Below are 13,745 nucleotides of genomic sequence, written 5' to 3'. Positions count from 1 at the left end.
GAATTAGAATTTGAATAATTGAATAACGAAAATGTAAATAACAGTCTTTGAATAATTTATTTTTATCATGACCATATGTTATCTAAAGGAAACCAGCTTAGTTCCATATTTAAATGTGAGTGTGTAGATGTGTACAGGTTTCTAGGAACGGCCTTGTGTCGGTGCGTAGTGGAGGCATTTTGCGCAAAGCACAGACCTGATCATGCTCCAGTAAATGATACAGTGGTTTTTTCGTTTTTTAGTCTGTTTTCAAAAAACAACCAAGTGTTCATTCACAAGAAACAAAGATTTAATTTGGAAGTAATTTTTGTCACCGACAGTATCTCCATGTGAATTTAACTCAAGTCTTTTTTCTCCATCTCCTCTCAGAAGCCATCATGTGTGACGACGAAGAAACTACCGCCCTTGTGTGCGACAACGGCTCCGGCCTTGTGAAGGCTGGGTTCGCCGGAGACGATGCCCCCAGGGCAGTGTTCCCCTCCATCGTCGGCCGCCCCCGTCACCAGGTAAACAGCGAGGAAATGTCTCAATAGGGACAGAGTGTGAGGACAGGCTCATTGGCAATAATAAATATGTAATACAAAAATAAATTCACAATTACTCTAAATATAAAAACAATAACCTATAGATAAATAAAATTCGATTTGGTCTCATTTTACAATAATAAATCAAATATTAATTTGGTCAGTTGTTCTATATTCAGGCAGATTTATCCTGTGCGATTAAAGTATTGAACTGGGATGTCATCGCTGTAGGCTTTGTAAAGTTTTGGTGCTATTATTAGCTACAGGTGACAACAGTGGTGGAATAATAAATCTTCAGCCATGTAATTCTGGCTCCTGCTGCTATGTGGCCTTTGCTACTTAGAGCCTAAATTAGTCACAGACAATTTGTCAGTCACACAATTGTTCTCTGTCTGTCTCTGTGACGCGTGCTGTAACTTGGCACATTTACGGAATGTTCACCACGCATCTCCAAACCCTTTAATCTGACCAGAAGAGATAATATTTCTGTATTGAGTATTTGACGTCCACGACTGACCTTTCCTCCACCTCGCTCTCTCTCTCCCCTTCAGGGTGTCATGGTCGGTATGGGTCAGAAGGACTCCTACGTCGGCGACGAGGCTCAGAGCAAGAGAGGTATCCTGACTCTGAAGTACCCCATTGAGCACGGTATCATCACCAACTGGGACGACATGGAGAAGATCTGGCACCACACCTTCTACAACGAGCTGAGAGTGGCACCCGAGGAGCACCCCACCCTGCTGACAGAAGCCCCCCTGAACCCCAAGGCCAACAGAGAGAAGATGACCCAGATCATGTTTGAGACCTTCAACGTCCCCGCCATGTATGTGGCCATCCAGGCTGTGCTGTCCCTGTACGCTTCCGGCCGTACCACCGGTAAGATTAACAACGAAAAACAGCTGCCACTCAGACATAACACATCGAATCAGTCTCCTCTATAACAGGATGACATACAATTGACTTAAACAATTACACAACACATAACTCCACTATTTATGGGATATTTTTCTCCACTGATGACATTTTACGCACAACTTTTACGCACAGCCTCTCGGCCTTTCTGGGTCTTCTTATGCCAGTTTATGGCACTTATCGATACATACATCTGAGTGTACATGTACATTATCATTCATACACCCGCTATAGCCCCAGATTTATTTACAAAACATCGTGTCGCCTGTCGATCTTAATCGAACTCCCTCCTTGCCTCTCTTCAGGTATTGTGCTGGATGCTGGTGATGGTGTGACCCACAACGTCCCAGTCTATGAGGGTTACGCCCTGCCCCACGCCATCATGCGTCTGGACCTGGCTGGTCGCGACCTGACCGATTACCTGATGAAGATCCTGACCGAGCGTGGCTACTCTTTCGTGACCACCGGTAAGGAACTCCGCCTAAACTCCAAAAGCAACACATCCGAAAAGGAAGAAACGAAACATTTGCTCTTTCCAGACTTTCACTTTAAACAACACGATTTATTTCCCCCCGAGGTAGCAACTACATATTATAAATTATTATTTTACCAGCAGTTTTGTTATAATAGCTAAGCTAAAACGGACATTAACATTAAATATTGACAGATGTATGCACCACGTTAAGGCGGCCGTGCAAAGAGATGCAGGGAAATTATTTCACAATGGACCCAATTTATGTGGCCTGTGTGCGCACTGGGCCCGACGAATTATGATAATCTAAATAATATGTAGTTGTTAACGAGTTATTTATCAACTTCAGACATTTCTGTAACTAAGATTACTGTTCGGCACATTAAATCGTGTTATCATTAAGCACACGTTGTGGCTCCTCGACTCTGAGTCATGGTTCCTCCACTTGCCCCCCTACAGCTGAGCGTGAGATCGTGCGCGACATCAAGGAGAAGCTTTGCTACGTGGCTCTGGACTTCGAGAACGAGATGGCCACCGCTGCCTCCTCCTCCTCCCTGGAGAAGAGCTACGAGCTTCCCGACGGTCAGGTCATCACCATCGGAAACGAGAGGTTCCGTTGTCCCGAGACCCTCTTCCAGCCCTCATTCATCGGTACTTAAGACAACCATTTTAATCTTCTAAATCTGTCAAAGAATATCAATATGCAGCTCGATGCCAGCACCTGCCGCTCTCTGAACACTTGTCCCTCTCACCTCACTAGGAATGGAGTCTGCCGGTATCCATGAGACCGCCTACAACAGCATCATGAAGTGCGACATTGACATCCGTAAGGATCTGTACGCCAACAATGTGCTCTCCGGTGGTACCACCATGTACCCTGGTATTGCTGACCGTATGCAGAAGGAAATCACTGCTCTGGCCCCCAGCACCATGAAGATCAAGGTACTTAAACCAAACTATGAGAACAACAACTAGTTTATACCCAAGCTGATTTTTTTACGCTTTTTATGTTTTACGCAAATTGAGAATTACGCACCAGAAGATGCAATCACTAATTCCCTCTCTCCTCCTCCTTCTCCTCCTTCAGATCATTGCTCCCCCAGAGAGGAAATACTCCGTCTGGATCGGTGGCTCCATCCTGGCTTCCCTGTCCACCTTCCAGCAGATGTGGATCTCCAAGCAGGAGTACGACGAGGCAGGCCCCAGCATCGTCCACAGGAAGTGCTTCTAAATCCTCCCTCCCCTTATCCAGCTTCTCCGCTTTCTCCACCACTATCACCACCATCTACCAGGGGATCGAGCCGGGTGGACGATCACCCTTTGCGACACAGCAACACTCTGCTGTCAATGGACTGTCAGTCTGCGCTGTTGACATTCATATGCATGTTTTATTCTTATAAAATGTGCATATTTTGTAACTGTATGTTGTCTGTGTTGCACGGAGAAAGGCTGTGAAAAACCAACCACTGAACCATGCATCCAACCAAAAACAACTTTAATAAAAAAAAATAACAACATGTTGCCCAACACATGTGAATGTAAGTGTATATACATATTGATATTTATTAAAGTCCAGCATTTGGTATTTTAGACCTTGGCCTTGTTTTACTATTAGAGGGAAGATAATGAAAAACAAAAGCTTTGGTGAAATTTACAATTACTGTTATCTGCATGATAACTGGTATTTAAATAGTGACATTTAAAATTGAATATATAGATGCAAATACAATCAAATATTTAAATGGTATATTCAGCACAAGAACAAAAGGGGAAAAAAATGTTCACTGAAATAATCAAATTAATGAATCTCAGCCAAGACTTAACTGACTCAGCAACAAGCTCACCTACTGCATGACACACACCACTGCAACATGAACCCATGAGCCGAGGTCGACAGAGGTGTTGGCACGGCACCCAGGATAGAGTGACAGATAGTGGTGGTGGTGGGGGTCTCTCACTGTCCCACCAGCCCCTGCTGGCAACTGGGGGGGAGGGCTACCAGGTGACAGCATTGCTGGACAGCGACGCCTTCAAGCTCCGACAGTCGGGAGTTTGACTTGCCAGGAATGTGCCGAGGCAGCAGCAGCATGCAGCTCCTCTTTAGACCCACAGGATCAGTAGCAGGGACACCTGACACCCGGCTCTGAATCCTGTTGAGCTTCCTGCCCTGCAGCCCCGTCCTCCCCCCAGACCATCTTTAGACAAAATCCAGACCTTGTACAGGGAGTGTCATCTCCGCATTCAGCCCCTGCCTTATATGCAGAGAAGCTCACCTATCAGGGTGTAGGTTAAAAGCACAAAGGGGTGTGCGTCTGCAGGCGGGTCCACATTATCCCACATCACCTCAGTGATCTATTGAGGGGCCTATGATTAACCACCACAGGCTGCAGGTACAAGTGGAACATTTTGGAGACACAAGTGCACCAATTACAGCATCAGAGCGTAATGCAGGCCTCTCCCGGGGGCTCCAACCTGTTTCAGGGGAACCTCATATGGAAGAGATTGCATATGACACCTGTTACAACAAATAAACTACCAGAAGACATCACATATAACAAGTACAGATAGTTTAGACAGACACTAGTTTCTGGGAGATGCACTATTTCCCCTTATACAGAAATTAGAGCAGAAATATTTAGTAAAACCAAGGAGGTTATGTTTTCATCTGCACTTGTTTGTTAATTAGCAGGATTGCTCCCAGAAAAAAAACTGGATGAGGAATGGATCGCGGAAGAGCCCATGACATTTTGGTGTGGCTCTGGATCAGGAGTTCAGAGACTGGATTCTTTTATTTCACTTTCTTTAACATTTCAAAATTTTCACTGATTTCCCAGGGAATTGTTCATGGGTCTTGATGGGGGGGTTTAATTGAATTTAAGGGGACTGTTGGGCCTTGGTGGAGGTATTTGCTTTACTGAGAAAATATGTCAAACAGGAGTATTAGGCTTTCTCGACTCAATTCCTCCGTTGGATCAAATTGCGTAATTATGGAACCATCCAGGAATTGAGCAAAACCTAAGCAAGTAAATTAAGAGAGAAGAAGGGGGCAACTTTCTCCCAGTTTCGTGTGAGGGGGGGCCCACTGTTTCTGAAGCCTGAGCAATACATGCAACCATCGTGTGTATTGATCCTGAGAATGAATCAGTCTAAACACAATGAACTCATCTGTTTTATTAAGCCCATTCTCCCTCTGATGGAAGTCACCATCAGCCCTGACTGCATTTCTGACGTCCAGGCCCCGGGCCACCTGTTGCAGGCAGAGTATGTGTGTGGCTTTTTAAAAGCGTCTTGGGGTGGGCGGGGCTTCGTACTGTGCGTGTGCGTGTATGGTGCGTGTGTTGTGATTCCAGCAGCACCGTGGACGGCCATCTGTTCCGCTCCTCTTCCGTGAAACCCGACTCTCCTGTGTGAGTATATTTACCGGACACTAAATTAGCCTCATGCAGCAGCAGCAGCAGCCCGAATGTCCCTGAATGTCTCATGAGCTGTCTGTCCACAGGCGATCTGTCCTCAACGCGATCTAACGTTTGAGAGACACGGACACAAACAGGCGATTCTCAGCCGTCCTCCATGTCATCTGATGGTTAACATCTATATCTACTGATAACATGACGAGGTGATGTGCAACCACAGATGATTCAACACTGGGGTTGTGTCAAACTGTAATTAGCTCGTATGATATAAAACAAAATGGCGATTTAATGCCATCTCGTTTTTAAACCGCGGGGGTGAACCAGCTTGTTGGTGTTAATGAGTGAAGACGCTGTGGATTGTTATAATAAAAGCTGCAGTGTTTACAGACACTGACATTTAATTTGTAGGCTTCTACAGTCGCAGGTCGCAGCAGCCTATCACAGCGGGAGGGGACTACTGCGTCATCACGTTCAGGAGGTTGTCGCTGCCAGCGCAGTAACGCTCGATGAACTTCAGAGCCAGAGGAGTTTTTACAATAAAACACAGTTTAATGTCACTGATGAGGAGATCGTGTTTATTCCAAACTGAGTGTTGCATCTTTTATCTGCAGCCCCCAGAGGAGACGCCTCCCCGGAAGAAGGGAGGCGGGCTCTGATATAGCTGCGCTGTCATTGGTTAAAACTGCTTCCACGTTATTGTTTAAATGGTTTAAATGTGTGCGTGTGCGGCTCAGCGGTGTATGGGGTGCCGTTTGTCAAGCAGCTCACGCTGAAAATAACAGCAACATTTTGTCACATTTAGCTTCAAACCATGTTTAAAAAACTGGTGTGAATTTTTGAGAGTCACTTTTTTGCACATTTACAACAATATTTGTCAACTTGGAGATATTTTAAATATTTAAATCCAAATGTTAAATGTAACACTTAAATGTTAAATGTTAAATCTAAATGCTAAATCTAAATGTTAAATTTAAATCTAAATGTTACATTTAAATCTAAATGTTAAATATAAATATAAATGTTAAATTTAAATTTAAATTTAAATGTTAAATATAAATGTTAAATTTAAATCTAATTGTTAAATTTAAATCTAAATGTTAAATCTGAATCTAAATATAAATGTTAAATCTAAATGTTAAATCTAAATATAAATGTTAAATCTAAATTTAAATCTAAATGTTTAATCTAAATGTTAAATTTAAATGTAAATGTTAAATTTAAATCTAAATCTAAATCTAAATGTTAAATATAAATATAAATATAAATGTTAAATCTAAATGTTTCGGGTGAAAGTAAATATTTAGCTAATATGCAAATTCGCTCATTAAAAGTCCGGTCGCCCTGTGTTGGCCGGAGTCTGCTTCCGCCTCACTTCCCTCTGTCCCGCGCTCGCTTTACACTTTAACAATAAACACCAGCGCTGATCACAAGTTATTAGGACACGTACAGGACTGATGTTTACTTTGTGTTTGTTTGAGCTCATGAAACACATGTTTAAACACCGTGTGCACGTAGTCCCCGCTCCACACAACACGAGCAGAACGTGACGCGCACAGTCAGGACTGACAGCGTTAAAGTGACGGAGCGATCCGAAGTCATGATCGGTCATCATCGGATAATAACTAAAAAATACATGTGATTATCAGTTTTAGTGAAGAGGAACAGAGACAAGCATACACCCCCCCCAACACACACACACACACACGCACACAGCCCCCCCCCCCCCACACACACACACAGTCTCCCATGACAGACCCTGCAGTCAGTATCTCATTATTATGAGATAGTATGAGATCATAACATCAGTCCTGCAGGTGTCCTAATAACTTGTGATCAGCGCTGGTGTTTATTGTTAAAGTGTAAAGTGAGCGGGGGACAGAGGGACGTGAGGCGGAAGCAGACACAGACACACACAGGACTTCGCTAAGACAATGAACGGAGCAGAAAACATGGATCGATCCTGTTATGTCTCTGTATCGATGCACAGTCGCCCACTTCCGCGAGTATGGCGACTGTCCCCGCAGCCGCTCAGCCTCCGCTTCCCTGCTCTGTGGCGCCCTGCCCACAACCCGTATCTCATAATAATGACTTAATATGTCATTATTATGAGATACCCGGATGTACATTGTCCTAAACTTTCTCGGGATCTCACAAAAGTCATTTTGCTGTCCTCATTCCCCCCCGTGTCCCCTGGGGGGCTCCGTAATAAACACACTCTGACTTCCTCGAGCTTTTATTTTGTTACTACTTCCTGTAACCGGCATTTGAATTTGCATATTAGCTAAATATTTAGTTTCACCTGAAACATTTAGATTTAACATTTATATTTATATTTAGATTTAACATTTAGATTTAAATATAACATTTAGATTTAAATTTAACATTTAGATTAAACATTTAGATTTAAATTTAGATTTAACATTTATATTTAGATTTAACATTTAGATTTAACATTTATATTTAGATTCAGATTTAACATTTATATTTAAATTTAACAATTAGATTTAAATTTAACATTTAGATTTAACATTTATATTTAAATTTAAATTTAACATTTAAATTTATATTTAACATTTATATTTAAATTTAACATTTAGATTTAAATTTAACATTTAGATTTAGAATTAGCATTTAGATTTAACATTTAACATTTAAGTGTAACATTTAACATATGGATTTAAATATTTCAAATATCTCTAAGTTGACAAATATTGTTGTAAATGTGCAAAAAAGTGACTCTCAAAAATTCACACCAGTTTTTTAAACATGGTTTGAAGCTAAATGTCACAAAATGTTGCTGTTATTTTCAGCGTGAGCTGCTTGACAAACGGCACCCCATAGCGGTGAAGTACGTTACTTCTTTAGAAAAACATTCACAACGTTCACAGTGAAAATATTTAAAATTGTGTGTTCACACAGTTTACAACTAACAAATTACACATATTATGTTGGGTACAAACCTGTACACAAGAGAGCTGGTAATAACAAGGAACATTTAAATAGACTCATAAATGTAAACAAATAACTACCATTATAAACGCAAAAAAATAAATACATACAAACTGTACATGTTACATGAGGTACAAACCAGTACAAAATACAATTCAAGCAAACTGGATATATAAGTATGTACCTTGTATATATTATATACCAAGTTATGAATGTAAATGAATAAATACAGTCATGAAAGTATACAAATAAATATATACAAACTGTACATATTATGTAAAGTACAAACCAATGCACAAGAGAGTTGGATATACAAGATAAACAATGCAAAAGAACAAGGGGAACTATAAATGTAGATAAACAAACAAATAAAACTATGATTGAAGAATTATAAATGTAATAAATAAATGAAATTTAAATGTTAAAGAATATTTACATAAAGGTTGTGAATAAAGCAATACATAGAAATTGTACTCATTACGTACAAACACAATATTAGACAGCTGGCAATAACGAGGTAAATTATAAATGTAAAAAATAAAAATACATAAAAACTGTGTGGCTTGTGAAATACTGTAAATGTGTCTAAATTCTTAAATAAGAAATTAGATAAACACATGTCAGGGGGCTTCGTTATTTCTTTAATGTTTCAAAAACAAATGGATTTGTATTGTTTGTAAGAGACACAAAGTTAAATTTAATCAAAAAAGGCTAACATTTTTGTTTATAAACAAATATAAATAAATAAAATAAATACAATGACATTGTTTAGCAACTTGTCCCTCACATTGTCATAATAACAAATTACATATTTTAGAGTTAAACAGAGAGCTAGAACAGAATTGTGTTGTTCTTTGACATTGAAAAAATGTATAGATAGAAGTTTCATCAGCATGGCCCTAAAAATGAATAACAATAATCAATATCGACATATCTGCAGATACAGAACTAAGTCTTACTTCTGACTGGTTAGTTCACACACATATTGTAACCAGGAACTGGGTTGTGACGCTGCTGAAGGTGGATAACAGTTAAGTGTTGCTTAAAAAAGATATACGTCTTAGTCCTGCTGTTTATTCTCTTTCACTGATCCAACCACCACATCTCGAACCCTCTCGTTACATAGCCTATACCATACAGGCCTGTTATGAATGTTTTTTTAAAGCTTTATTGGTTCACAGATCAAAGAGTTTCGAAGATGGTGACCAAGAGGATACGCTCGGAGTACATGAAGAAATTCAAAGACCCCAAATGGGAGACCTACACCAAGTGTTATGAGGAGATGGTGAAGTACAGGCTGACACGCCGGCTGCTGGAGCAAACACACAACCCCTGGTTCTGGAGCGGCTCAGACAGTGATTCAGACTCAGCTGGAAGAAGTCCTCCCCCTCCTCCCAATAAAAACCAGGTACAGGATGAAACCATCAGGGCCGGGATGGAGGTCGAGCTGGAGGAGTGTCAGGGGGCGAGGACGGACAAACAGCTGGAGCTGCACGCCAGCCCTGCAGGGCCTGTACCCAGACTTGACATTCAGGAGCAGGAAAATGGAGGTACCTCTGAGTTTTAAATATGACTGTATTAAAATATTGATGTGTTTGTATGTAGCTCTTCAATATGTGTCTCTCTCTTCAGGCTCCCTGCTTGATGTTGTCAAACAGACGAGAGTACCAGAGGAGGAGAGGGAGGAGCAGAGAGCCAGCAGCAGAGGCAGTAAACAGTTACCAGTTTCCCACAGAGTGCAAGACCAAGGTAATTCTGAGGATATCATATATGCCTGATGGGTGAGTTATGTTATCATCTGCAATTTTTTGTTAGTAAGCAGGATTATGCAAAAACTACCAGACAGGATACCAGGAAACTTGATGGAAGGATGCAGTATGGGTTACGGAAGAACCAATTAAGTTGTGGTGTGATCCAGAAATTATTTGTCTCTTTCTTTAAAGATCATGTGAAGCAAATTCATTTGTCTCTTAACATGCTGTACGTGTCACCAGTAAGTGATTATTGAAAACATGTGAAAAGAACTGCAGTCCCTGGTTCTGTCTGTGTGAGTGTGAGCTGTGTGACAGCAGCAGAGGAGTGCTGATTTACTCGTGATTTTGAACCTTATTTTTATATACTTGCCAATTTTTAAGTATTCAAATTTGCTTGTGTTGTTGATAACACATTACTCTGTGGTGTGACAAACTCAGAAAATATATTTTTCATTGCTTTAACATTGCATTTTTCAACATTGATTTCTCAGAGACTTGTGACATATTAGGGGGGTACTAAGGTTTATGCAATTTAGTTCAGATCCGGATGAAAAATCTGGATCTAGTGGAGTTTATGCGGTTTCATTAGTGTTGTTGGGTTTTTTTCTGCTGCTGTATGGTAACTAATAGAGGTGGAGACCTGTAACTACCATCAATGTGTGACTGGGAAACATAATGTGACATTGGCTCCCCCTTTTGGAGAAAAAATGCAAAAGGATAATTATCTTCATTCAGTCAGTATAAACAGTATCTTACTTTATTTATATGCAAACTAATGTAAAGCTTCTGTCAAACTTCCAGTGAATGTAGTAAAAAATAAAGGAACCATGTTTTACCTACCAAAATATGCACAGGTACACATGAAAGCAACAGGAAATAGTTTGTTAGTTGGAATTAAATAATCAAGACAACATTCATGAGCTATGTCTCAAACATACGGGGAACTAAACTGCAAACCCATTATTTAGTATAAAAAAGTCTCAGGTTTTGACTAATTTACATAATTCTGTGAGTAATATGCATACAAAAATATCTTTGTTCCAAATATGTCATTAGTATGATGAGTATAGCACCACACTATACACAAACTGTGTGTATATTTAGACCTTGGAAGGAGAGAGAACCATTTCTCTGGACCGATATTAAGGCAGATAGGACCAATCAAATTCAAAGTCCTCCCAGGAAGTTCAAACTTGTCTAGCTCATATTGTCTTTAATAAGGATCTGAGACACATAGTTTTATTTTTATCCCTCACAGTGAAAAACAAAAGTGTGAGGATTTAACACTTAATACCCCGGATACACTTTCTCATTTCAATTTATAATTGTATATTTCAGTACGAGTTTGTACATACTATCAGTTCCCCAGATTTCTGCTTTGCACACATTTTTGTTTCTGCTGTTTTGGCACATCTGAACATGTAAGTCTTTTATTTTTAAAGAGGCTGGACAGCACAGATCGCAGCAGAGTAAACCTCCCAAATCCTCAAAACAAGCTTGGCTCTCCCATCGCGTCGGACCTGCACCATCACGGCAGCCCAAGGAGGAGAGTAAGGGCAGCAGACACTCTTTCGCTCTGTACGCTTCTGGAGAGAAGCATGCAGACATCGGGGCCATGAAGACGCACAACGTCGGCCCTACAGCTTCAACAACTGAGGTAACGTTCTGTCCTGTTGTACTCAATACCTCTGTGTGACAATGTATGATGTGACTGAACACCACAGAAACTGAAATGTGTATTATATTTTGCTGGTAGATCCACGAGTCGGCTCTACGCGCTAAGACCAGGCGGGAGGTGGAGCGTCAGGTCCAGACCCACAGAGCTGAGCGCCGGAAAGCCAAGTCTGTCGAGCTGGACAAGCCCAGGAAGGTGGTTCAACCCGAGTTCAACCCCTGGCTCACTGAGTACATGCGCTGCTTCTCTGCTCGCTCACAATAGGACAGACACAGACACACACGCACACACACACACACACACACACACACACACACACACACACACACACACACACACACACACACACACACACACACACACACACACACTCACTGCAGACATGTGTAAGACAAGATGATTCGGGACAAAAAAGAAAGTGAAGCCATTATTGCCTATCATCGCTGAGGTCTGAGTACACGCTACTGTAGAATAGAGCATTGAGTCGTACAAAGGCTTCTGAATGTGCATCACTCCGACATTCATCATGTAAACAGAAAGAACTGGAACATTGAATTTCACAGTGTGGCTTTTTAGACCATGAGTGTCTATCGATCCATCTGTGAATCAATTTAATATCTACATCTAGAAACATCTTACAGATGATGTATAGATAAGAATGTGTCAACGGGTATTTAGATGAGACAGAACATACATGCAAATAGATATTTACAGCCATACTTCACTGCAGTCCCTATAAACGAATACTTTATACATGGATATCATGTCTGTTGTGGTCTCACATAGAGGTAGTGAAGGCACAATGTGTGAATAGATTCAGAGATTAGCTTTCTTTAAAAGGAGATCAAATGGGAACATCGGGGTTGTATGATACGGGACATAGTGTGTATGCATGTAAACAAAGTCAAACACACTAGAACAAAAGTTGGCATTCCAAAATATTTTGCGGCACTCATCTAGAAGGTTTAATCAATCATCGTGTGTGCTGAGCAGTAGGTTGGTTGACATACTGAGATATGTCTGTTTTAAAGGTTTTATGGTCTTCACATCACTTAAAGGGGACATATTATGAAAATTCCACTTTTGTAGTGCTTCTACACGTTAATTTGGGTATCTGGCGTGTCTACCGACCCAAACACTCTGGAAAAAAACAACTCCCCCGAATTGTTATGGTTTGTCTTACATGGCCTTGTGTGACAGGGCAAAAAGGGTGCTGTTTTAAATTATCCTTGTGGTATTTTGACCAAAATATGTTACAGATATTTCATTTAGACCCTAAGGAACCATATCAACTTGTGGTAAACTGGGCAGAATATGTCCCCTTTAATGCTGAAGACCTATAGATTTATCTGTTGTGTAACAGTTGATTGGTCTTTAACCACTTGATAGATTGTACACCTCTCTGATACTGGGTTGTGTGATAAATACTTTTAAAATAGTTTGCTGACAACACGTGTGTCTTTCTCATGTGTTGTTGTGTGTGTAATCTAACAAACTGGTGCTAACACGGCCTGAAGAGCTGTGACTTTTAAAGCCACTGGGACGGCTCTGAACAGTGTGTGTGGTGTTGTGGATACTGGTCCTTCTTACAGCTTATTTGGGTTCTTTTCAACACAGAATAATGAACTAAATTATAGATACAGATAAGATAAATGATCTAATTCTAATTGTTAGTGAATAGGATTCAGAGCCAGAGTCGAATCAATACAAAGTTGGATGTAAAGCCAAAGTCTGAATGACCTCATATTAGAACTGCTATTATAAATATAAAAGAAATGACATGGGCACGTTACTAATGCTAGCTAAAGCATGACCAAACCAAACAGCACTTTGACAATTAGTCACCTTTCTTAAATAACATTTGTACATTTTCTGAACGAGCTTTAGGTTTTCATGTTATGTCTTAAATCTCTGCAAATGTTAATGTGAAAGTGATGAAGATAAATGTTATTTGTATGTACATGAGAAGACTAAACAGCACTTGAACCCTTTGTGTAACAGATCAGATCTTTTCGTGAATGTTGAGACGATGAGAAATCAGATCCC

At 40.5% G+C, this 13,745-nt stretch overlaps 2 protein-coding genes across 6 annotated transcripts; both read left to right on the top strand.

Annotated features, from left to right (window-relative positions):
* The first annotated feature begins 377 nt into the window (after nucleotides 1–377).
* On the top strand, nucleotides 378–3,139 carry acta1b (actin alpha 1, skeletal muscle b). 4 transcript variants are annotated; one of them, XM_061067824.1, is made up of 7 exons: nucleotides 378–506; nucleotides 1,076–1,202; nucleotides 1,314–1,400; nucleotides 1,742–1,903; nucleotides 2,368–2,559; nucleotides 2,669–2,850; nucleotides 2,996–3,139. In XM_061067824.1, the coding sequence occupies exons 1-7, from the start codon at nucleotides 378–380 to the stop codon at nucleotides 3,137–3,139; spliced, it is 1,023 nt and encodes a 340-aa protein (XP_060923807.1). The 4 variants fall into 4 exon arrangements, with proteins under 4 accessions (XP_060923807.1, XP_060923806.1, XP_060923805.1 ...); XM_061067823.1 differs by lacking the exon at nucleotides 1,076–1,202 and having other exon boundaries at nucleotides 1,205–1,400; XM_061067822.1 differs by having other exon boundaries at nucleotides 1,076–1,400.
* Nucleotides 3,140–5,247: 2,108 nt separating this feature from the next.
* On the top strand, nucleotides 5,248–11,999 carry ccsapb (centriole, cilia and spindle-associated protein b). 2 transcript variants are annotated; one of them, XM_061067827.1, is made up of 6 exons: nucleotides 5,255–5,315; nucleotides 5,408–5,524; nucleotides 9,452–9,820; nucleotides 9,903–10,019; nucleotides 11,467–11,681; nucleotides 11,781–11,999. In XM_061067827.1, the coding sequence occupies exons 3-6, from the start codon at nucleotides 9,469–9,471 to the stop codon at nucleotides 11,961–11,963; spliced, it is 867 nt and encodes a 288-aa protein (XP_060923810.1). In that variant the 5' UTR covers nucleotides 5,255–5,315; nucleotides 5,408–5,524; nucleotides 9,452–9,468; the 3' UTR covers nucleotides 11,964–11,999. The 2 variants fall into 2 exon arrangements, with proteins under 2 accessions (XP_060923811.1, XP_060923810.1); XM_061067828.1 differs by lacking the exon at nucleotides 5,408–5,524 and having other exon boundaries at nucleotides 5,248–5,315.
* Nucleotides 12,000–13,745: the final 1,746 nt, after the last annotated feature.

The sequence above is a fragment of the Limanda limanda genome, chromosome 3, assembly GCF_963576545.1.
Source record: "Limanda limanda chromosome 3, fLimLim1.1, whole genome shotgun sequence".
Classification (NCBI taxonomy): Eukaryota; Metazoa; Chordata; class Actinopteri; order Pleuronectiformes; family Pleuronectidae; genus Limanda; species Limanda limanda.
Note: the sequence above shows the minus strand (reverse complement) of the source record. Positions and strands in the feature narration are given on the sequence as shown.

Coding starts and splice junctions, on each gene's coding strand:
- acta1b (XM_061067822.1), top strand. CDS start 378: ATGTGTGACGACGAAGAAACTACCGCCCTTGTGTGCGACAACGGCTCC. Junction 1,401..1,741: donor CGCTTCCGGCCGTACCACCG/GTAAGATTAACA, acceptor GCCTCTCTTCAG/GTATTGTGCTGGATGCTGGT. Junction 2,851..2,995: donor CCAGCACCATGAAGATCAAG/GTACTTAAACCA, acceptor CTCCTCCTTCAG/ATCATTGCTCCCCCAGAGAG.
- ccsapb (XM_061067828.1), top strand. CDS start 9,469: ATGGTGACCAAGAGGATACGCTCGGAGTACATGAAGAAATTCAAAGAC. Junction 9,821..9,902: donor TCAGGAGCAGGAAAATGGAG/GTACCTCTGAGT, acceptor CTCTCTCTTCAG/GCTCCCTGCTTGATGTTGTC. Junction 11,682..11,780: donor CTACAGCTTCAACAACTGAG/GTAACGTTCTGT, acceptor TTTTGCTGGTAG/ATCCACGAGTCGGCTCTACG.